This window comes from Schistocerca americana, chromosome 5 (genome assembly GCF_021461395.2).
Source record: "Schistocerca americana isolate TAMUIC-IGC-003095 chromosome 5, iqSchAmer2.1, whole genome shotgun sequence".
Classification (NCBI taxonomy): domain Eukaryota; kingdom Metazoa; phylum Arthropoda; class Insecta; order Orthoptera; family Acrididae; genus Schistocerca; species Schistocerca americana.
In genome coordinates, this window is record NC_060123.1 from 183,427,221 (window position 1) to 183,452,417 (window position 25,197).

Sequence of the window (25,197 nt, forward strand, 5' to 3'; positions counted from 1 at the left end):
TTCAGAAAACAATGAATTTATTGGTATTTAAGATTCATACATTACTAATTGGAAATTACAGTAATAGAAATTAAACCAATGAAAGACAATCAGATACCGTCACGTACCATATTTACATACTACCAGTCTATATTAAAAGCAACATCTTTAGAAAGATATGCCAACACTATAAATCAACAAGTCAATAATAATACATACAAGAAGCATACTTTTAATTTGTGCAAATTGAGGAACTAACACTACCATTAACTAAGGAGCACCTACGAGGAGCATTTGCTTGCACGTCACAGATGGGTCCTCTATATGGGTTAATGAACTACAATATGGTGTAGTTACTAATGGAATTAATAACATTTTAGGTACCATACTGGTAACTAAAGAGTTAACAGAATAAGCCTATTTGCAGTATCCTTAGGTGCACTGTAAAGTAGCAAATGGTTACAGTGTATCTTAAAAATAGGTCAGGAATGATAATACAATATGTTTTATAAGTAAAACATTCAGTAACATTAGATAACATATGTCAGATGTGTTTACAAATCATTTTGGAAACTAAAATGATCAACTGCATAATAAAAGTACAGCATACAATTTTTTTTCTACAATAAGACCATACATTTACAAATATTTCAATCTCATAATTATTCTGGAAGCTCTACTTCTTAACAGGGAGCAGAACATCCAAAACTCTGTCAATATTTCCATCCTTGATTTGAATCAACTGTGTCAGCCAACCTCCTTCATTTGTGAATCCCATTGCTAGTAGCTGCCTCAGTGTTTTTGCTACTTTTGGATCTGTAAAGAAATATGAAGACATTAATTAGCGAAATGCTGATGCAAACAGTAACTATGTGAGAAAAATTTTTCAAAAATAATAGCAGCAGTGTGCTGGAATAAATTCATCAACGTATTTTTTTATACTCTGGAATAAATTCATCAGAACTGCTAGATACTTCAAAAATGAAATTTTTACATTTCTTACAATTCATACATAGGAGAAAGCAAGAGAGGAAACTTGCTGAGAATGACTGGTTTCATACAGAAGTCTATCAGATCATTTGAAATTCAGTTATGTATTCTGACATCTTTAGCAATCAGTATATGCAGGTCAGGGTATATTAATCAAAGGTGGTATATCTGAAATTACACTTGACAATGGAAGCAAGATATAACAAAAATTAAGACACGTTTGTAAGATTTACTGACCTCGAAAAAACATTCAGCGGTGTAAACTGGTGCAAGATGTTCGAATTCTCAGGAAAATAGGTGTAAACTATAGAGCAAGACAGTATGTACAACAACCAAGAGCGAATACTACGTATAGAAGACCAGGAATGAGTTATTGGATTAGAAGGGGTGTATTACAAGTTCTAGTGTTTCATCCCAACTGTTCAATATACACAAAGAAGCAGCAATCACAGAAATAAAAAGAAAGTTCAGGGGTGGGGTTAAAATTCAGGGTGGAAGGGTATTGATGATAAGGTTTGCTGGTGACATTGTTATCCTCCGTGAAAGTGTGGGATGAACTGCAGGACCGGTTGAATGCAATGAACACACCAGGGACTGAGAGTAAACAGAACAAGTGCCCCCGTCTTGCCGAAGCTTAAGATTACATAATGAGTTGTTACTTTTATTGTTTCTATTCAACCAAGGACTTTCCATCGCATTTTCATTGCCACACAGCAACATTTTGAATGCTTTGTATCTGTTGTGGGAACACCTGAAATTTGGAGGTAGATACCCAAAAAGGTCAGACCTAAATTGAGCAATTTGAACGTCCAAGCCCATGGAATGTCTGACATACAGGATGTAGTTACCCAGCCAGACCTAAATTCCAGCCAGTTTGAATGTTTAAGCAAACAGTTCCCTAGTCAACCATTCTTCTATTTGCAAGCAACACAAGGTTCAGGTTTGAAGTCAAGAACCAACAGATAATTTTAAAGTTAGGCAAATGCAAAATAATATATTCTTTTGTGGCATCTTATGAGATGTAAATGAATGAGATATAAACAATTTAAGACTTCCTGGCAGATTAAGAACTATGTGCTGGACAGAGTCTCGAATTTGGGACCTCTGCCTTTCGCAGGCATGGTTCTGAATTGGAGTTTCGGTCTGGCACGTAGTTTTAATGTGCCAGGAAGTTTCACATCAGTGCACACTCTGGTGCAGAGTGAAAATATCATTCTGTAAATAAATTTATTTCATATTCTTTTTTTAAAACCACACCCTGTGTTGTGCATCTCTCAACGGATTCAGTTTGTATTTAGAACTCCTGAATGCTAACTAACAGCATGCTGTAGCAGTGTGACAGGTACCTGTAATGGACTGAAGTTCTAATTCACGTGTTCTGGCAATCACATCATCCACTCTAGGGTATATTGGAGAATAATAAGGTTCCTCAAGAGTCTTTAGTAATTCGTCAACGGCTTTACTGGCTACAGGATTTGGAGATCCAACATTATCTGAAAGCATAGCACAATGTTTATTGAAACATACCCTCATAATCTGTATCCATAATAAAATTGAACAATGGAATCAAAAGGTTTTCAACAAGAAAATTGTAATACTGTAAACACACGAGACTACCAAATTTTGTAGAGAATGGTGGCATTTGTGATAGTGCACAGGACTACTCAAAATTATATGCAATTCCTTTGTAAACTTTGTTGATGTTTCAGCCTGCATTTTGTATAGTTTGAATATCTTCCAGTACATTGTCTTATCATCCACATATCTTGAAGCTAATATTTTTCTATGAGGTGTATCATCGGAGCGTGCGCACACGTGTGTGTGTAGACATAGTAATAAGCACGTGATTTTGCTTTACACCTTGAGTTCTGCCTTTCTTCAAAAGATTCACCTGTATATGTTACCTATTCAATCTCCTTTATAATTTAAAATTCGTCATTTCTGCTACATCATAGAAATGTGCTTCAAAGGCACATTGAATATCATTTAAGAAATTTACCACTGGTCAGTATTCTATAAATTACATCTGCATAACAAAACATACTATTCACTCTAACCCAGAATTGTTTATTTTTTCCTTTGTTCTGTTTGTGGATGGGGGATGGGAAGACCAACTGCATGTACCTCTGTACTAGCTATGATTAGTAATAGCTAAAGCCTTACAATTCATATGTGATTTGTTTGTAAGAAAGATGAAGAAATATTTAAGTTCCTTGGTATTAAAGGACTTAAATTTTTTTAAGAAAACTTTCACACAAGAATTTGTCTAGAGTCTTCTCAATTCTGCATGTGCTAAATCTGGTAGGTCTACAATACACATTTTTTTCTACAGGAACATTTAGCTATTGATTCTGTCCTCATTCACAATGTATTTAATAGTTTGTTGACATAGGTATTTTCTTATCTAAAGGAAACACTCCATTTTCTGTTATTAATCCTCATGATTATTTCCAGCCGGCCGCGGTGGTCTAGCGGTTCTAGGCGGAACCGCGCGACTGCTACGGTCGCAGGTTCGAATCCTGCCTGGGGCATGGATGTGTGTGATGTCCTTAGGTTAGTTAGGTTTAAGTAGTTCTAAGTTCTAGGGGACTGATGACCACAGCTGTTAAGTCCCATAGTGCTCAGAGCCATTTTTTTGATTATTTCCATGACAACATTCTACAACATTTACCCGTTCACATGCAGTTAACAGGCTTGTCAAACACTCAAGTTAGCTTCTGCTACTTTCCAATTTTCAAAGTTTAAAGAATGATTTACCATTAAAACATTTTCTCCACTTTATTTTAGCTGTCAAAATATGCATACCAGCTTATGCTTCATGATACCTTTTTGCTGCTACATTTATCCCTCTGTCTTTTGCTGGATCTCTAATGATTTCAATGTTCAGAAGACATTCAACCTTTTTGTTGGAATATTTAATTCCTTGTTTTTCTACATTTTGTCATTTTTATGACGAGTGAATGGCTGAATATCTCAAGCATTTTTTCTTTGATGTTTGAAATCTCTTTAACACATGTAACGGACACACTGGAAGGAGATAGAGGTTTATAATTGACCTAATAACTTTTTCCCAAGTCATTAATTTTCCACTATGTCCCTGTCCCATATTTATTTTATTGTTGCACAGCATCTATCCATGCTCTCCACAAGTTTTCCAGTTTCCCCTAATGACAAGCCTCATCAGCTCCCAGCCATTATTATTTATTTTTACCTTTGTTGTGTCCTACATCCCAGATCATTAACACAGGAGCCATATTTCTCATTCTGATTACTGTAAACAGCAGATTGGTGAACTTGCCAGAGCTTAGAGAACGATTACTCAATTGCAGTACGGAAAATGTGATGAATACCTGTGACAAATTTTTGCCTTGGAAGGTCTGTACATGAGATAGGCAAAAAAAGTTCCTTGCCATATCTTGAGTAATCTTTGTTAAAGTGCCAATCATCATAGCTTTGCACTTTATTCAGTCATTTATTTTTATTTATTTTATAATTCTATTATTACGACACACAACAGGCTACATGAACCCTGAGTCATGAAAATTGCAACATAACAGATATTTTTCTAAAGCTATGTTTATCACATGAAATGCCTCTAATTATACAAATTGCAGGTTTGCACTTTGTGTAACGTCTCAGTGCATCTAACTTTTTCTTAAGCACATTTTACACCTCCATATACATGCATTCTTCCTTCTCTCTTAAAAAAGAAACTACATTCAGACACACAAGTGGGCTCTTTGGACTTTATAAAAATTGCTGAATGTGTTTGGAACTGCTGTTACAGTTACAAAAGATGTGTACGCAAATTCAGAAATAAGAACTTATAATTATTTTTGTTAGTTCAAAAACTGCAAAAAAACTAAATTAATAGCCATATAGTATCAACTAAAGGAAACATAACAATATGCCAACAAAATCCCTCTTCTGACTGCCATTGAAGAAAGTTATAAAAACATTATTATCTATTTCTAACATATTGTGGGCGAATTATAAATACTAATACAATACCCATCAGGAATGCTGACATGTCGTTAGCAAATAGTAATATTCAACTTAAAATTTAAATCAACCAAAGTACAATAATTTGCTAACTTTGACCCCTGAAGACCATTTTTATCAGAGTAAGTCAGCCTGCAAGAGAAAAATACCACAAGAAACTTACTGTATTATTTGTGTAATGAACACAATGTTGTAGGAAAGCAATGAGTGGCTTTGAGAGAGCAGATTACATTGTCCTATAGAAGCACTACAGGATTTCTTAGATTGTAATAAAATCAGATACACACGAGTTGCTGTGACACCTCACAATAATTTTTTTTTTTTTTTTTTTTCCATTTAGCCTTATTAAAAAAATTTTTTTACATAAAATGTGTTAGGCTTAAATATAAAAGGAAGAACTTTATATGTTAACAAAGGAATTAAAGGATATTTAAACTAGCCCAATATCTCAATGGTTAAGTTCCATACTACAATCTAAAGTTTTGGGGTTATAGCCAGATCAGTATAACAAAGTGATTGACAGTTACTTGTTTTCAGTACACCTACCAAAGTCACAGCTGACCACAGAACGAGCCAAGTAGCATCTTTTGTTCTGTGCATGGTTGTCCTATCACTCTGTTGCCTCACATGCCCGTAACCACACACAGCTGCATACAACAACTGCAGCTTCTAACTAAACTGTTGTAGTTTGTCTCAGTCCAGTGTTCTGTTTCCCGATACTGATTTAATTTTGGTTTATGATAAAGAATATCCAGATCTTGCAGCACAAGTGAGAAGGAAGTGAAAGCTGTTATGATATTGCCAAGTGAACTCTATACTACATGTTAAAGGAAATGTGAACAGACTGAGAACTGATTCTCACAGCTGTTGCTGCCAAAGCAATATTACATGTGCACGCAACAGCAAACTGACAAGCCTGCACCTGTCAATCACTTTGTTATGCTGAGTCAGGTATAGGCCTATAGCTTCTACCTGCCACTCAACATTTCATGACACAATACGATTCGGAGTCCACTTTTAACTGTAGGTCTCTTTATAATGGCTAAGTAGTCAGTTCAAAGGTTGAAGGAAGACAAGAGAACACTACTTCCAACACAACCACACCTTGAAAGCACTGTGATGTCCAAACCAAGCAACAGGTTGATGACAGCCTCTTACCTGGACTAACTAAACACCAAAATAGCAAAATAGTAACGTGAATTATGAAGAGGCTAGAGAGAGAGAGAGAGAGAGAGAGAGAGAGAGAGAGAGAGAGAGCGAGAGAGAGAGAGAGAGAGCGAGAGAGAGAGAGAATAAAAGGAAATGAAACATAAATTAGAGACAAAGTGTTTCAACACTGAAAGTGTTGTTGGCTGACAAATCACTCAAACAAGAATGAACTTTGCTGAGACTGTTTTACCTGGTATGAGGACAGTCCACTCTTCTGATTCACTAGAATGTTGTTCTGGTGGGGCTGATGGAGTCTCTGGACTCACTTCCATAGGCTCTGACACTGAAGCCGCCTCTGCCATTTCTGCCACCCCAGACTGGACATTCTTCTCTGGTTCCTTGGCCTGGGCAGTATTCTCTGCTTCCTTGGCCTGTGCAGTTTTCTCCGCTTCCTTGGCCTGAGCTGCACCCTGGGGTGTATCCTGCTTTTCACCTGTCTGCTTCTGGTTCTTGTCCTTAACCTGGATCTCAACATCTATTCCTGTTCAAAAACAAGGAAATCAACAAACTAAATTATAGATTCTTTATATATTTTGTTGTGCATTAAGTTTAAAGATTAACACAATCAAATTCTGTATGAAAAGAGGTTTACTACGCACAGCTTTGTTGGACTTGGTTATCACTTTCCTGATTCTCCAGGAATGAAGACCACACCAAAATTCGAGTACCTTGGACAAACCATGGTAAAAAGTAATTTCAAGTAACTGCATCTATAGTAACGATTTAACTGAGTTATAAAATTATTGGATACAATGTCCACTTGTCATAATTTGAACTGCAAGCATTGCAAATGCAAGAACAGCAAGTCCAAATGAGGAATTTTAAAACCTAGCTGCCCTGCTTATTTATAGTTCAGTAAGATTAAAATCACAATGAAATGTGATCAAACTTGAATTTTGTAGTACAGAAAATAAGATATCAATCTGTACAGTTTTCACAACCCCATCACAAAAACAAGCTTCCTTACAAAACTAAGAAAGGACCCAAAAATAGAAAACTACATTGATTCTTTTACATGTGTATTACAGAAATCGATACTGTTAACTGTTACTGTACATGTCATTTTGCTTACAATAATTCCTCCTCAGATACTACTTTCTCATTCAACAGGGCTACATTCAATTGGGGAGGTGCTATAGAAGTATAGATAATAGAAATGACAGGATACAATGCCTCAGAGCAATCTTTTAGACTTCTTGACATGAAGATGCAGACCTTGATGATAATGCTGGCAAAGGAAAGCCTTGTGGATTACCACTTCAGCAATGTTGGGAATTTAGAATGGATAACAGCAAAGAAGACGCTTTCCACATTCTTACACCATACACGGTAGCAAATGGGTAAACGTTCCATACTTACTCTCATTCTCATTTACTTAGAACAACTGAATTACCATAATGTTAAATGTAATTCCTTCAAGGTTATGATGACAGAAAGAACTAAAGCTAAAATCGTTAGAAAAGCTAAGATGGGAGTGAAGTAATTTACAGAAAACTGTAAGAGTAGATATAGAGGGATTTCACATCCAGTCCTCTCTCATTCCATTCATTTACAAACATGGTTTGGTTCTTTGCAATGAATTTTTGCAAACCACCATAATTTTTTGCTGTTGCCTTTCTAACTGCAGCTCTCTTATCCACTTTAATACCACACAACATATAGAAGCAAGCTAGATCCCTCTCTGTACTGTGCTGCAATAGTTCATGGACACTGCCACTAGATTTGAACACTGCCTACTGACACTACTGCTGCTTATCTGTTCAGTCAAGCACCTGTTTCGGTAACTTTCTTTGCAGAGCCACTACTAGAAGAGGTCATCCCATTCTGACCACTGTTAGATTTCACTGGTGTGTGCAAAATATGGGAGCAGAAATAAATGATCAACAATAGAACAAGAAGTTGGTACTGATTAACTAAATAAAAGACTGGGTGAGAACAATTTTTACTCATGATCAATGTTAACATCAAACTGATTGCACAAGAAGGGAGAGTGAACTGATTGGGTTCTTTCCAAAATAGAATCTCCTGGAATTAACCCAAAAAAATTGCAGCAGCCACAGAAAATCCAAACTGAGATCACTATAAGGGAATGGGAACACTTGCTTTATGCAAGGAACGTGATGGTTTCTAGTCTTTCATCACAGACAAACTCGCTGAAGCATGGACAGTAAGTATTAGTGAATTGGCAGAGCTTATCACTGTCAGCTTAACATCTCTGGCTCACACCAATATCTGGTAAAAACTGGATTACTGCAGAAAGGGAAACATCACTGATCAAAGAATTCAACATGAATTTGGTAAAAGAAGTCTGAATGATACAATAACTAATATTATGTGATGGCAGGAGGGAACACTTATAAAGTTATTGAGATCTGAAAGCCTTTAGAGCCAGTGACTCCTTCTCATGGCAGAAGGATTGAAGGGGAAGGAAGAGGAGAAATTCTCACCCATTTATTACCCCTTGTTAAGTCTGTTCGCATGATTCTCGTATGAATTTTTCTGATCTCACCGCTCTTTTTATCATGTTTTTCTTACCCCCCCCCCCCCCCAGCTTCTTTTTTGCCTTTCCCACCATCCCTTAACACTACAAACCATCCTCTCTTGTCACAACAAATCTCATCACATATTACATTTGGTCCTTTCAAAAACATCAACAAAACTAAGGTCCTATATTCTGTTTCTTGAAACCTGCTTGTCCATGGGAGTTAACCCCAAAGGCCTAACACTGAAGGTCCCTGTTTCTGGATGCAATCCTACTTTAAACCCTTTTACAGCCTCAAATACAGCAATCTTTTGCACTTCCCCACCTAATCTGTGACCCATGTGGCTCATCAACCAATTTCCACTTCACCAAACTTCTCTTCCCTTACAAAATCCTGCGGTTATCTGACTCATGTTTCCTTGGATGGTATCACCCACCAAGCCAACTTCAAACTGCAACGACAGACCGGACTTCACCTCAGAAAGCTACCCACCTTCTTCTAAACCACAACAACAATTGTTTTCCCCTTCCAGTCCCTCTCCAGCTATCTAAACAGCCACACCATCAACCACCACTCCTCTCCTACAAACCAGTTTGACCAACCTTCTTAACATCCCCCAGCTTTTACCACTGCCTCCCAGAGCAATAACAACTCAATACCACAAGAACAAGTCACAACAGTACAGAGTTCTCAACCCTCCTGAATTATCTGTATCATCCAAGGGTCTTTCAGCTCTAAATCTGCATTTAAACATGCAGCTTTGGTGAAGGACCTATTTTCCTTCACACACAATGTCAAGTGGAAATGTATGTTTTGTGACCCAGTAACAATACCTTTCCAACAGCAAACCTAACACTGAACCCTGTCTGGAACAGTTCCAACCACATTCCCAACATGCAGCATTGCTTCAGAGTCCTTCCTCTGGTCCCTACAATATGACCCTAATGTCCTCAGCAGAACTCAAAGCTTTTCATTCCATAAAAACTAGGATGAATAGGCATAGGCAGAGGATGTATACTGGCAGCGCACAAAACTGTGTTGCAGAAAATGCTCTACAACATGACTGTCATAATCTCACACCTATTTCACCACAGACACACACACACACACACACCATCTGAATTCTTCCCCCCAGTCACCAGTTTCTCAGAACCTCGCAGGTAGGAACTGGCACTACAACATGTTCTTCAGTCTCGCCCTAAACCTGGCCTTAATTTACTTAAGTTTTTTCATTCCCTTTAGTTTTCTATAGCTTTCATTTTCTGACTTGTCTATTTTTTCCCTGCTCCCCAATTCTGACAGAAAGAGCCACTGGCTCCAAAAGCTTGCAAATTTCAGTACAAATCTTTAACATAATGCAGCACTTCAGCAACCGTGAATTGTTCAGACAATAAGAAATTCAGCCTTCAATTGCAAGATAATTTTTTTTTAGTTTACCTAGGTTTCCATGCCAATAATGGTATCTTCTTCAGAACAGATTTGTGACATGGCCAATGTTTGGCCCTCAAAATAATTTAATTTTTGTTCTGAAGAAGATACCATTATTGGCATCAAAACCTACATAAACTAAAGAAATTTTACCTTCCAATTGAAGGCTGAATTTCTTACTGTCTGAAATTTCAGTTCCTTTGTACGAGTCTCCTCCTGCTGCCAATTGGTGAGTAGATTTTCTATCTACCCCATTACGTTTTCAAAAACTGATTATTTGCACTGATACAACTAATATTAATTCAACTGTGCTAGAAAGAAGTGTAAGCCAAGCAAAAATACTACTACATAAGTACGGAAAAATTGTTTTTCAATGTTTTATTATAGTGTTAAATATTTTTATGTGAGTTTACATAATTTTCAAAACTAGTCTCACCAATAACTACATCACATTGGAACAAAGAAATTATGCTTCCAATACTCTATCTATTGCTCATCATTACTACTTCAATGCTGATGTTTGTATTTTGATAACACATTCTTATACTTTATTGCACATTTGATAGTGAACTGATATTTTCCCTATTATATGGTTAGAAAATATACAATCAAGGAAAACAATATAAACTCACCCAGTGGACTAAGCAGTGCTGCAACAGTCTCACCCACATTCTGTAAATAAGTTGTATCTCTCTGCTGATTAGAATTCCTTTGTGTTGCTGTTCCCTGCGGACCTTCTGTGCACTCTGCTGCACTTGAAGTTGAAGGTTTTGGTGTAGTATTTTCTGTGGTAGTAGCAGTATTGCCTGCCTTTGGAGGAATTTCAACCTCTCCTGGAAGATTGACCCATTCACCTAGCTGGCTGCAGAGATATTCCAACCAACCAGGATGTTCACTGTAGGACCTTCTGTATGGGCACTGAACATTGCTTTCATTAACACCTTTCACATTGTTTGTGCGACGCTGGTGGTGATGCCTATGAGTTTCAGACTGGCGAGACCACTTGGCCATATGATGTGCCAAACGTCGGCTGTAAGTTGAACGCTGGAACACATACAAAAGAACTTTGCATGAGAAATTAGCGTACTATTTTATTTTATAAATGAATGTTTGACACTTCTACAATAGTTTGCTCCCACCACAATACCTAAAAATCTTCAAATTTTCTTCAATGCAATATATGAAAGTTGACAAACACCTGACACCATTAAGAGTCATCAGTGTGTGGATCACAAGTCTGTTACCTCTAAATACACTGTTTTACAGCAAGGCATGAAGACATTTACTATAGACTATAACTTATATGAGCCCCCCTCCCATGCAAACACACAAAAAGAAACTCAGAAAAGCAATTATACAATCTCACATACCCACTTAATTGGTTTTGAAATACGTATCATGAAATGTTCATCGTGCATTCCAAAGCCTTCACATGTAGAGCAGAGGTCAAAATCAGGACAAACAGCACACTTGTATCTGAAACCAACAATCAGCTTGTTGCAGCCATCGCAGGTCACTCCCTCGTGAACTGCAGGACCTTAAAACAAAAGCAACACTGTGTCATTATGGATAATAATTATAACTGCAAACATCAATTTGAAAACAAAAAGAGAGAAAGATAGAGATCTGACAAGATCTTACCATCTATTGGTCGTCCCATTTCAGGCATTTCTGCATCGGGAGCTAAAGTTTCTTCAGGTTTGACAGCAACATACAACTTTCTTACGTCTGTATTCATCTCACTCAGTGCTAATGTGAGTTCCTCATCAGATGATATTGTAATTATGTCACCTTCCTGATCTGTTGGGTAAAAACCAACCCTATTAATATGTTGTTTTAAGGTTTCTAATGAAGTATTAATTAAAAATTCAAACTTAAATAGAAGTGAGGAATTTGTGATTTTACCTTTCCAGGAAACATAAAAGTTCCTATTCTGCAGTGATGGGAATACTTTCTGGAGTTTCTCTCTTAGGAAATTGAACTTGAAAGCAAGACTGCGATCAATCCCAAAACGTCGTACTTCGGTAGTGTCTGTACCATCTTCCAGATACACTTTGTACGATATGCTCATTGATTCTGCCATCTTTGCTTCTCTCTGATAAAAGTCTGCTTACTGCAAAAGCATTTAATAATAGTGTCAGTTTGCATGTTATCCACACGAGCTGCATCAGAATAATTCTAACCTAAGATCTCAAATATTATACAATGAATATACATCTATTTCTCTATAATCTTATATTAAATGGTGAAATCTGTGTATATATAGATGGATAGGTTCACCAGAGATTGCTAACCACATTCAAGTTCTCCAATTTAACAACCACGCTACTGCTACACTGTCTCATACCAACAGTCTCTTCTCGTTTTTAAAATCATTATTCATTTACTCTAGCAGGCACAGTCATCTGCTTTGCCATGTAAAATGGGATATCTGAATGCAGCCAACATGTCTGGGTGAATGTTGTGTGGGAATAATTTGTGTGGATTCAGAATGAATTATCACTCTGCAACAGAGCATGTACTGATTAGAAATTTTCTGGCAGATTAAAACTGTGTGCCAGACCAGGACTTGAACCCAGTACCTTTGTCTCTCACAGTTAGCTGCTCTACCAGTTGAGCTATCCATGCACGACTCATGAACTGTCACCATAGCTCTCACTGTCAGTAGTAAAGCTGTGGGTTGTACATGGCTAGTCAGTCGGTAGAGCAATATCCCGCAATGGGCAAAGGTTCTGGTTTCAAGTTCTAGTCCAGCTCACAAACTTTGAATCTACAAGGAAGTTTTAAATCCATGTGGGTTTTGGAGAAATACTATAGTTCTTGTTCATATGGAGAAAGGACTTCAAAAGGGCGAAATGGAACTAAAAATTAAATTATATACATAAGAAGAAGAAAAGGGAGAGGAGGAGGGGGGATATATATATATATATATATATATATAATAGAGGGAAACATTCCACGAGGCAACCATTGGTTGCGAAAGCTAGAATTTTGTGTGTATGTTTGTGTGTCTATCGACCTGCCAGCGCTTTTGTTTGGTAAGTTTCATCATCTTTCATATATATATATATATATATATATATATATATATATATGTGTGTGTGTGTGTGTGTGTGTGTGTGTGTGTGTGTGTGTGTGTGTGCAGGATCTGACAGTCCCATGTCCCATACTACTTTACAGTACAGCTGATTACTGACACTCAAGAGGAAAAGTAAAATAGATACAAAGCTACTGGGTGAAAAAAAAAGTAGATTATGCGAATTTATGTAGTGGCACAGAGGTATGCCAGATTACATTACTTACGTAACAAGTTTACAGAGTTAATAAAATAAAGACTATAGGCTACAGACATGAATAAATCGAACAAAACTTAACAAATGTATCACAACTGCTTACTATCCTGCAGGCACACTGTAAACCGTAGAAAAGAAAGTTCCAAATGCAACGTGACAAGTATTGCAGATAAGCAAACGTTAGTAGCAAATTGTAGTAGGTGCACAAAATAATATGCAGAACTAAACTGTAGCTAACAAAGTAAAGAAAATTGCAACAGTATTTTAAGACTTCATACAGACCAAACTCACAGATGTTCAATTGAGAAAATAATGATATTCAGGAAGTGTTGCTAATAAGATTTAAGTTATTCCCTACCCTCCAACTCTTTGCGTTACTGTTAGTTCACATATTTATTCATTTATCAGGTTCCAAGGGGCCATGTGAGCTACAGCTACTTGTCAGTATTTAGTTTACAAAATGAAGGTTAGAAAATTTATAAACAAAAGAACAAAGCATAAAAATTGCGAGTATGCAAATAAACAACACAGTACAGAGAAAATTTTCTCAGTTACTGTAAGAAACTCCTGAATAGAATGGGAGGCATCAGCAATGAGGAAATGTTTGAAGTTAGCATTTTCTACTTTATTTTGATGTTTATTTCATTTATGTACAATCCATCTGAAGACTATACTGTCTAGAAATTGATTACACAAATGTGAAATAAATGTCAAAATCAAATATACCTAAAAGGAAATTAATTTTCATTGCAATAAATAAATAACAGCTGTAAGTGACTAAACAGAAAACTTCTGAACTGTATCTGAATATTTGAAGATGACTTCTCTACTCTGGCAGCCTACCGAAAAGGAAATCTGCTGAAAAAAGCACACCTTTCTACTCAATACTTACAAAAGTGTTATCGAAGTGTGTATTGAATCTACATCTAGTGTTCACTGAATGAATGTCACAGTTTCTCCTGAATGAGTCAATATTGTCAACAACAAACCCTTGGAATATATTTACACAGATGATATAGTACAAATTCTGAGACACCTGAGAAGTGGCCTCCACAATGATCATGAATTGACCCTGCCGACCACAATGCCTGTCCTTTACTGAGCTAAAATACTCTTGGTGCGTGTACAGAGCTGCTCTAAAATATGACACCTTATGAGATAATAGAGTTAAAGTGAGCAAAGTAAAAAAGCATATGATCTTTAATGCAATACTTACAATAAAGCTTTTCATCTGTTCTCGGTTTTAAGAATTTAAAATGGTTGACTTCTTTACTAACTGATCACATTGGGACAATAATGATGCCAGTGTCAGAAACAGCTTACATTGTGTTTTGTTGCACTTTAGTATGAATCTGTTCTCTGAAACCCATATGTTGTTGCTGCGAGCCTATTAGCTATATCACAATGTCTCAAAGACAATAAATACGGCAGGAAAATGATTTAGGGATATTGTGTTGACCATAAATAAGGAAAAAACAGTATGGATGAATTTCAGTAATACTGAAAGCAAAGCTATAATGTAACTGGAGAGATAGTGGCCAATGGCTCTTTCTTCCAGCAGAAGAAAGCTCCGAAAGCTTACACATGTGAAACCTTTTTTCTATGTTTGTTCCCCTGCTGCCACTTGGTGAGTAGATTTTTTTTTTTATCAAACTGATTATATTCTATTGTCAAGAAGTAAAGACATAAAGAGCATACAAGCTGAGTTAGGTAAGTGTGTTATTGCACCAGCTTGCTCCACAAAATTTCTAGGCAGATGGATTGATGAGCACTTACTTGGCTGAAGCATCTACAATATCTGAATAAAAAACTAAGTAAATGCTGTTACATTCTAAGAATGCTTTGGAACTGCTGCAGCTGTTGTGTGCCTAATATGCTTGTATGCACAGCTTGCTTAGATACGGTGTGACCTTTAGGCAAATACAGGGGTGGCAAAACCAACTTTCAAACTCCACAAAAGGGCTGTCAGAATAATGAAAGAAGTTCACAGCAGAGAGCCATGCAGCGAAATATTTAAGGAATTTAAAGTAAAGACACTTTCTGGCTTACACATTTATGAATGTGTGTGCTTTCTGAAAGCTCAACAGCAATATTCATCAGGTTCATAACTACAAAATAAGAAACAGAGATGACTTCCACAGAGGCACCCACAAAAAAGCACTTTACAAAGAAGTGTACATTATCAACCAAAAATACTTTTTAGCACAATGCCTATTAAAATAAAGAAAATTAAAGAATATCATAAATCTGAGGTAGAACTAAAACAATTTTAATAATGCATAGCTTTTATAAAAGCTGTATCTGAATATGACAAAGTAAAATTATTTACGTATACTGATGTAACATGACTGTATTTCTATGTAAGATAGTAAACAACTTAAATACAAGAAATTTTATTGTAATGAGCCTTGGCTATGAATTGACTACATCCATACAACACGTATTGTTAACGCATGTAAAAAGAAACTGAATTGAGTTATGTTTCACATCTTTCAAAATTATCACAATAACACTATACCACCTGTAGGGAGAAAATTTCATCACCTGTCATGTTTAGTGAAACATCATTCATAAAGGCCAATATCAAGAACAATGGGCCCACAGCAAAACCCTGTGCTCCCACCCAAATTTACCAGACCTCAGTCCGAACCAAATCTCTTTCTTATTGGTTCATGCTGGAGGATAACATCCTGCTTCCTATTTTCCAGGTACGATGTTAATGGCTGTCCAATTTTTCCCTAATCCCATTATGTTACATAGATTGCTTGGTACACACATTAATTACTTTTGTTAAATCAAAGAAAATACCTACTGTTGTCTACTTATAGTAAAGCCGTATCAGTGCTCCACTCTCTCTCTCTCTCTCTCTCTCTCTCTCTCTCTCTCTCTCTCACACACACACACACACACAAAAAGAATACATTGTGTCATAAGTGGATGCTACACTCCCAAAGCTAAAATATGAGTCTGGAAGCAAATTGTGTACACTACCCTCCACTACACTGCTAGATCATCAAAAACTTCTGAAAACACTGGTACCAAAGAAAATTTCCTGTCACTGTTTACATTATCTCTCTTTACTATTCTTATAAAGTGGTTTCACTACAGAGTATTTTCTTTTGTCTGGGAACAGAGCAAATCTGTGCAGGTGACTAGAGCATAGAAGTTCTACTATCTGTGCACTGCTCTACATAACCCAGCTTGACATTTCATTATACCCACAGGGGTATTCACTCTTTAATAATAATAATAATAATAATTATTATTATTATTATTACTGTTACTATTATTATTGTTTACATTGTTATTTTATATTATTAAATAAATGGTTAAATGAATATAACTTAACACATAGTATAAAAATCAAACACTCAAAAAATTTGAAAATCAAATTATTTGTTTCAGATTTCTCTATTAAATAACACAGTTTTTCTGCATTTAGGCCTACTTTGCAGTTTTACTTTTTTATGCGAAGTGTGTTAAATATGGAGCAAATATAGGTTTTGGTATAGGCTATTTTAAAAGTCAATCTGTTTCTGCAACCTCCCTTCGCCAATTCAAAACCAACTACACTACAGGCCTGCCACTACAATCAAGCTCTTGAGGGTAGACACTATCACACTGCAACTGAGAATGCCGAATGAGGTGTATGAAGCCATTCAAGATGTACAGACAGAAAATTACCTTGAGACAGTGTTTCAATAAAAGGAGTTACATTTTAGGGCAAAGTAAAAGTAAAGTAGCCTACCTTACAACATAATTTATAACGTGTGTGCATTCCTCGAACAATGTTGTAACCTCCACTTCTCAAGAAAGAAAACAGCCAAGACAAAAAGAATTACAGACAATGTTATCATTGACTGTACAGAAAAGAAACTTGGATCTTAATCAACCAAAGTAACAAAGTGGCATTAGAAGCCAGCACAAGAAAATGGATAATTTGCAAATCATGAACAAAATAAGTGAACAGAGCAATATTGGGTTAAGTCACTGATCACTAATGCAACCTCCACACACACACACACACACACACACACACACACACACACACACACAGTGCGGCTAAACTCACAGACTTTGGGTGTAAGCTTGAAAGTAGGCCTGGAAAATCAAACTCAATTGAACTAACAATCTATAGGCAGCACACTGAAAAGAAAAAAGGACAAATTATAAAGAATTCATGGAATGTATTTACGAGTTTTTGTATTTAGGTTAGTTTAAGGCAATGACTGAATGGCCAGAACAAGAAAATGAGTAAATATGGTCTTGTTTGTTTTTGGTAAACTAAACAAGTTTTCAAAACACCACTTCTGATGTGTCCAAAAAGAGTTCACCAGGTCTGACTTAAAGAAACAATTTTGGAGTTAAAGACTGCTCAGTAGACATTGGAAAAATATATGTTAGTGATTACTACGACAGGCAAGGAAAGAAACGAAACAAGGAATACTTTGAAGTGGAAAAAGCAATTAAGAGTACAATGAAACCGAAATGTAAGTGCCAAGGTCGCGTAGAGGAAGTAGCGCTAGTTCTTCACAGGATTTCGGGGGAGGTGCAGACCAAGAAAGCGATGAAATTGATGTGGTTACGTGACAACAGAAAATCTGAGGGAACCGCATGACTGCGTGAAGTTAAATACTGTAATGTATGGTAAAGCAGACGTCATCTTCCAGTGGCAGATGTCAAATGACTGACGATGGTTGTGGAAGTTTCATTGGGTGTATAAAGACAAATATCATGTAATTTGCAATTACTCTCGTCCCTCTTTATTCCCTGAAAGATAATACATATTTTATCTTCTAAATGCGATTAGAAAATTCTTAAAACTCTAATATCCTGTAGGTATCGTTTGGGCAACTTTCAGCAACTATTAACCCTTACTAAAGTTACAGTCAGGGCTTTACATCAACGTCGTGACGTTGTACGATACATTTCAATATACCGAACATTATGCATTCTTTCATTCTACTGAAATTGGTTTGTTTGGAATTCAATAACTTGTAGTTATGACACAGTTAAGAAAAAGTTTTCAGTGATGCAGGAAAATACTACAGTTCCAGTCTTGGATCACAATTTTTATTTGTAATCAGGTTATTAATTTCGGCCGGTAATGACTATCTTTAGATCTGAGTAGAAACATGTTGCTTTACACGTATCAGGCCTTACATGTGATACTACAGTAAAATCATCAGCCATTTCGGATTCGTCAAACAAATAAAACTATGGTATGTAAAGTGCACCACTGGAGCGTACATACTGTTCATGAACAGAGGCTCAGCAGCTCTCCTTGACGTATAGTATATGTATAAACTGCGTGAACTAATGCAACAAGGTTTTACTTAGGTCTGAAGATGGTCGTTACCTAACGAAATTACTAACCTGATTACAAACAAACATTGTGATCCAAGACTTCAAATATGATAAAGTCAATAATTCGTGGCTGCCCAACAATTACATTTCTCGTAGACCCAACAGACGCGCATTACACGTTGTCATTAGAATATATTGTAATATTAATTTAAAAAAAGCGCAGTGAAGTTGTGAGGAAAGACGATTCTGATCTTAAGGCACAAATGCGAGTTTCTCATGACACGAAAACTACGAACTATAACGACTCTGTTTTCTGAAACGTCATAAGAAATCATTGATTTACAAATTTTAACTGCTGTTGCACTTTACTTACGTTAGTAGCGACAGCAAGAACGCAGCGTTACGAGGTAATCTTCTGTGCACAGGTTACAACTAAACAGATACAGCCACTGCGTCTGCGAGTCTTTATATACCTCAAACGCCGTCAGCAATTCTGATGCAACTACGCAACACACAGGACCAACCCACCATGATACTTTAAAATCGAAGATTACGATTGCCAACGTGATACATTCGAACGTCTGCTATACACAGAGGCCTTTTGAGCTAAATGTACTGGAGTATGTTGGCTGCACTGTAAGCTACTTGACAGCTACACGTCACGTGAACTGCTTCAGTACTAAAACCAACTAATTTCACTTTTATTGTCATCTGCGTTATGACTGAACTTCCGAATTTTCAGTTAAGAAACTCTGAAATAATATTTTGTTGACTTACATTCACAGCGAAGTGTTCTGACACCCACTTCTATTTGTGGTGCAATTTATGTCGGCTTGCGTCATTGTGATTTGATGTGCGCGAACTGTGCAAATACATGCAAAATATTTCAAGGTGTGCACAGTAAGGATTATTTCGTTAACTAGTTAAATATGTTTGAGAACGCTTTGCGCAGAACCGCTGTATGGGTAGATCTTCGTGCTTGGTTCCCACTGGAGCTAGAAACATGGGCTAATAAGTTTTTGGTTTAGCCCGGACCAGCGGCCATTCGAACGTATGTCTACAGTACTTTAACCCAGGCAAACTTGAAAATCAGTTAATTTCTTTTGCGAATGATGTTAACGAGGCTGAAATTAACAGTCAGCTAATGGCATCATTTGTATGTACACTGTTCGAATGTTACATGCAAAAAATACTTTTTTTCTGGGAGGTTTTTGAACCGCGCCACTTCTATACTTTGAACTTGTCGTAATTAGTTCAAACTTTGCGCTAAGATAGAGAAATGGATACACTCAAAACTTTTTTTTATCCAATACTCTTTTTCCCGTTGTCGAGATACGACGGTTTGAAGTCGAGGTAAACTGTTGCGCGTGAAATTCACACTTACATGAACCGAATGCGTGGGAACGGTTTAAAGTGATTCAGATAAATAAAAAATGTTTCCTTACGGTAAAACTGAGAACTTGCTTTCGAAAATCTAGCTTCGTTCGAATTTTATGTGTAAATACCACATGTTTTGTGAGGTTTTTTTTTACGCTGGCCACTTCTATCTTTCAAGTTTGTGAGAATCGGTTCAATAAGACGGTAGGCAAATACTTGTAGTTAATGGTCGTTCTGCTGTTTTGCGAAATGTATATCAATTGCCATGATACAAGCAATGTGCTTCGAAAGACAATAAAAAAACCTATCCCAGATCAATGGTCCCCCGAGTCAGCAAAAATCTACTTCGGTTGCCAAGCTATCGCGGCCCAACGTGAAAATTATGGTAGAGCAAAAGTTGGGAACCAGAATGAAAAATGCTCCATCATAGCACATAAAAGCGAATATGCCTGGGGCAGAATGAGCGATGTAAAAGAAGGAAACTAGGTTTTAGACTTATCTGGAAATTTCGAAGACATTTGGATCAAAACATCTTGACATATTCGTGCTTTTTTTTACGAGTTAATCCCTATTCTCCAAGCGTAGTCACCTCTCCCCAGCAGCAAGATGATGGCGCACACTGCATCTTACAATTTGTGGACTCAAGTCCGTGATCCTGTGCCCAAAATCCAAACGAATCGCCCGCCGTAGTAAACAAGATATTATATCATATGGCTGAAGACCATTTCGTATCAATTACTTTAAAGCACTGTAGCTCAAATAGTTTTACTCCAGGCCTCAGTTGGCAAAAATCGGAATAAATCAGTCAAACAGCATATTTGCTTCAACACACGATCGCCACCCTTTAATATCCCACATTACTGCAGCGAAGTACCAGCAAAAAATCCATTGTCGAAAATAAGCTAACTGTGTATGCGGCAGTTATAAGAACAAAGCGCACTATTGACACACAACCCAGCTGTTCAGAAGTAGTTATTTCTTCATGAAATTACACTGTGTGTGGCAACAGCATGAGTAGTAGGGTGATGGCGGTACTGGGACAATTTATATCAAATTGACATCACATTAATTATGCAAATTAATTAAACTGATCAATTAATTACCCCCCACCCCCTGATGACATCATGGATTGTGCCCAGCCGGCACATGGGTCCCTCCTCCATCCCTCTGGAAAATACAGACCTCTCACCCACCCCTTCCTCCTACCCCACTCCCACTCCCCTCCCCAATGTCCAGAAAAATGGCAGGAAACTTGTTCAGTCTGTATTGAGCTACTGGACTGAGAGGATCAATATAGTATTTATTTAAACCATTTCACCCTGTTTATTTATTTACTTCAACAATTTTAGGGACAGTTTTCACACTCACTATCAAGTATTGCTGGAATATCTTTATGTTCTCATAATACCGATGTTTCTTTAAACTATTTGTGGGAATATTCTTTACTTATAAAATTATGAAACACGATACCTTGGGAACCCCTCTTTGAGTGCACCTCAAACAGGTTTCGACATGCATACTTGAATACAACTCTACTATTGGCTAAAATAGAATTGGTGAAGGTACTTAAACCACTACCAAACCATTATCGATCTCAGTTATCGCTTGTGGTTGTGTTCGCTTGTGTCAGCAAGTCTCATGTATCCTCTGCCTGTGTCTCGTTGCCAGTTTTCTGAGAAAAAATGAAACATAGCAGCAGCAGTATCAACGAGAGCAGTGCCAACAAATGGTGTGGAGAGTCGGAAGACACTGGGGTTACCTTGTAAGGAGTCATTCAAAAGTGACTTTCGTAACATGTGTTCATAAATGACTTTCATAGTATGTGCTAATTTTTTTCGTTGTTGCAGCATTTTTGCACAAGATCTTAGCTGACTTCGATCAGCATATGGAGGCTGAAAGACGGCAGAGGCAGTCTCCAGCAGTAGCTGAGGCAGCAGCACATCAAGAACACAAGTACATATATTTTTTTCGTGCTTTTTTGCTGTTGAACATAGTTTATAATTTGATCATTTACTTAGTATGTTCTTGTCTGAGCTATATATTGTATGCTGTAGATGAACCTATGAAGCAACATCAAATGATCTGGGAAGGGTGCGTGCTGAGGATGAGGGCCAGGAGCCAACACATCCATCTTGTAAGTATCGAGTTTATACATTTTTTCGTACATTTGTGTATAAGTTTTAAAATCATTATTTTGTTGTTGTAATGATTCTATAGATTTTGTTCATAGATTATTGTATAAGTTTTAAAACCAATGTCTTGCTGTAGCCGATTTCAGAAAGTTAGATCGATGGGTCCATGCTGATTCTGATGAGGATGAGACACCAGAATGGGTCAGGGGAATGGCGGTGGAAGAAGAGGTTCAAAGGCGCCATGACCTGGTGCTGTTAGAGGAGGAGGAGAACATACCTGAGGGGGTGGGAAATATTCTTCATGAAATGGGTGAAGTGCTCCTGCCATGCATCCAGAGCAGGAAAGGTCATACACAAAATCTGTATTCTTTTTGAAACTTCCTGGTACATTAAAACTGTGTGCCAGACTGAAACTCGAATTTGGGACCTATGCCTCGACAGTTCAAGTCTTGGTCCAGCACACAGCTTCAATCTGTCAGGAAGTTTCATATCAGTGCACACTCTGCTGCAGAGTGAAGATATCCTTCTGTATTCTTCTTCTTCTTCTACTTCTTCTTCTCTCTGGAAGGCTGCACTTAATTTTCGTTATTCTCTCTCTCTGCTAAGCGGTGCCACAGCTCGCATTGACTAGGGTTGCAGGGATGATGGTGGGCCAACCAATGGCTGTGAAGTGCTGCCTGAAGAAGCATGTGCAGCCGTGCAAGGCACCTGTAGTCGCAGAGCAGGAAGCTGGTGTAGTTATGGCTGCGGCTGCAGCTGCCACTCAGCCCACTCCCAGTGCTGACCCAGCGCCACCTCCACTCTGGCATTCCTGGACAGGTCATCAGGAAGAGCAACAGCCATCCACCTCTCAGGCTAGTGGGTCAGGTCTGCATCAACAGCAGCAGCAAGAACTGTCACCACTGCCAAGCTGCTCTCACTGGCTTGACCCAGTAGTGTCACCTCCTCCTCCATTATAACATCCCCACCAGGATTGGCATCAACAAAAGCTATGTGTGCACTTAGTGCATACCCCTTTACTCCTCATTGGTTTCATCATCAACAGGATTGACATCCACACCTTCTAGTAGCAGTACTAGTAGTAATGATGATACTATGGCTAGTAGTAATTCTCTCTCCCATCCTTTTAGTGGAGGACATTAGGTCAGTGGCGTCATTTCGCCATTAGAATACTGCGCAGTTGCTAAGGCCTTTAAGGGCCGAACCTCACAAGAACTGAGAAACTAGCAGGAGGGCACCGAGAGCCAGCCAGGTTTCTGGAAGTGTGCCTTCCTGTGCTGGAAGTAGAGCTCCTTCAAGTCCTCAGTTATCTGTGGTATCCCACCATCATTTCCCCCTCCCCCCCCCCCCCCTCCCACCAAACAGCAAGGTGACACTGAGGAAAAAAGTCTTCATTACATTTTGGGGATAATGGCGTCATATTGCGGAGCACATGGCGTGATATTGCGGAGCACATCAATTGTCAAGTGGTTTCATGAGTCCATCATGAGAGCTAAACTGGTCTGATTTTCCGAGATGGAATTAAGGGGAGCAGGTAAAGCACTCAGCCAAATGCTACACCTCGACATCCATATACATGCCTGTGATCCAGTAAATGGAGTATCTAGCTATATAGAGCTACCTAAAGATAGAGCTGATCAGAATACATGTTAATGTTCAAAATAAAGACGATGAGGCTTGTTTTGCATGGTCAATCCTGGCTTGTGAGAGAAATTATACGGTGCATTCAGAGCACAAATCTCTATTCAGTAAATACCTTGATATTCATAGGTGTTATAACTTTGATGGTATCGAGTTCCCCATTGAACTCCAGGACATACCTAAATTTGAGGCACAGAATACCGGTACATTGGTTCATGCTCGCAAGTCTGATGAGCATAACAAGCGTACATTCATCAGCTACCTCCATTTCTCAAAATTTGCTGGTGAGTATTAGATGCATGTAAACACGCTCTTATTCTCCAATGAGAACAATAAAGACAAAGGCAATTACGATTATTTTGGATCAAACGCTTCTATTCTCCCACTTGAGTAAACATGAACGTAAAAGCATATTTGCCTAAGGTGCCTCAATGCCTTTTCAACAAGTGAGTTATTCACAAAGCATCTAGAAGATTGCGTTTCCAGGGACCCAGTATATGTTATTATGTCTACTGAGGAAAACAAATTCATAAAGTTTAAAAATGCTTACCATCAGAAGCGATGCTCTTTTGTGGTGTATGCCGACTTTGAATGCCTCCTCACCCCTGTGACCCTCTGTGAAGGTGACCCTACGTCTTCACATACCACCTTTACAGAAAAACACGTACCATATCCGACTGCTTCCCTAATTATATCATCCTATGTTCAAGTTTTAATAGCTGTTGGGGATAATCCTGCGGTTTGGCTTGTCACTGAGCTTGAAAAACTTTCATGGGAGGTTGATAAGCATTACAGTGACAATGTTCCCATGACCAAATCTAAGGAGAATGAAGATTTGTGCAATAACGTGGTTGACTGCCGTATTTGTGGACTTCTGATATATAGGAAAGTGGGAACTCCTCTTAGGAATCCCTCTCATCTCACAGGGAAGTTATATGGCGCAGGTGCCACCCACAGGTGGATTAAGAGTGTGTGCCATGTGGCATTGAGAGCCCCCTCTATCGATGATTATTTACAGTGTCTGTGCAGCAGTGTCCACAGTTCTCTGCCACAATCATAACACATGATGCTGCAGACTAGAACTTGTCCAATAGGACACAAGGTGTACACTGTGCTGCAATCTAAAGTCGGCTTGTAATCTCATGACAATAACAAGATCATTTGTGATGATGGGATTGAAACTCTCCTTTGCTCGCACTATGCACTTGTTGAGAAAGCTTGGAGGGGGGAGAGGGGCCTCTGATTGAGTGAGAGGGAGAGAATGAAAGAGAGTGAGAATGAGAGAGAGTGTATGTGAAAAATAGTATGACCCTTACATCATAGTGAAAATAATTGTGTGTGTGTGTGTGTGTGTGT

General features: G+C 37.9%; 1 protein-coding gene across 2 annotated transcripts; it reads right to left on the bottom strand.

The window, feature by feature from the left end:
* LOC124615936 (sequestosome-1) lies at positions 1 to 19,236 on the bottom strand. 2 transcript variants are annotated; one of them, XM_047144125.1, is made up of 8 exons: positions 19,065 to 19,235; positions 11,997 to 12,204; positions 11,733 to 11,891; positions 11,462 to 11,628; positions 10,724 to 11,135; positions 6,371 to 6,661; positions 2,316 to 2,462; positions 1 to 795 (listed from the first exon to the last, which is right to left on the bottom strand). In XM_047144125.1, the coding sequence occupies exons 2-8, from the start codon at positions 12,172 to 12,174 to the stop codon at positions 656 to 658; spliced, it is 1,494 nt and encodes a 497-aa protein (XP_047000081.1). In that variant the 5' UTR covers positions 12,175 to 12,204; positions 19,065 to 19,235; the 3' UTR covers positions 1 to 655. The 2 variants fall into 2 exon arrangements, with proteins under 2 accessions (XP_047000081.1, XP_047000082.1); XM_047144126.1 differs by lacking the exon at positions 2,316 to 2,462 and having other exon boundaries at positions 19,065 to 19,236.
* Between the last annotated feature and the right edge of the window lie 5,961 nt (positions 19,237 to 25,197).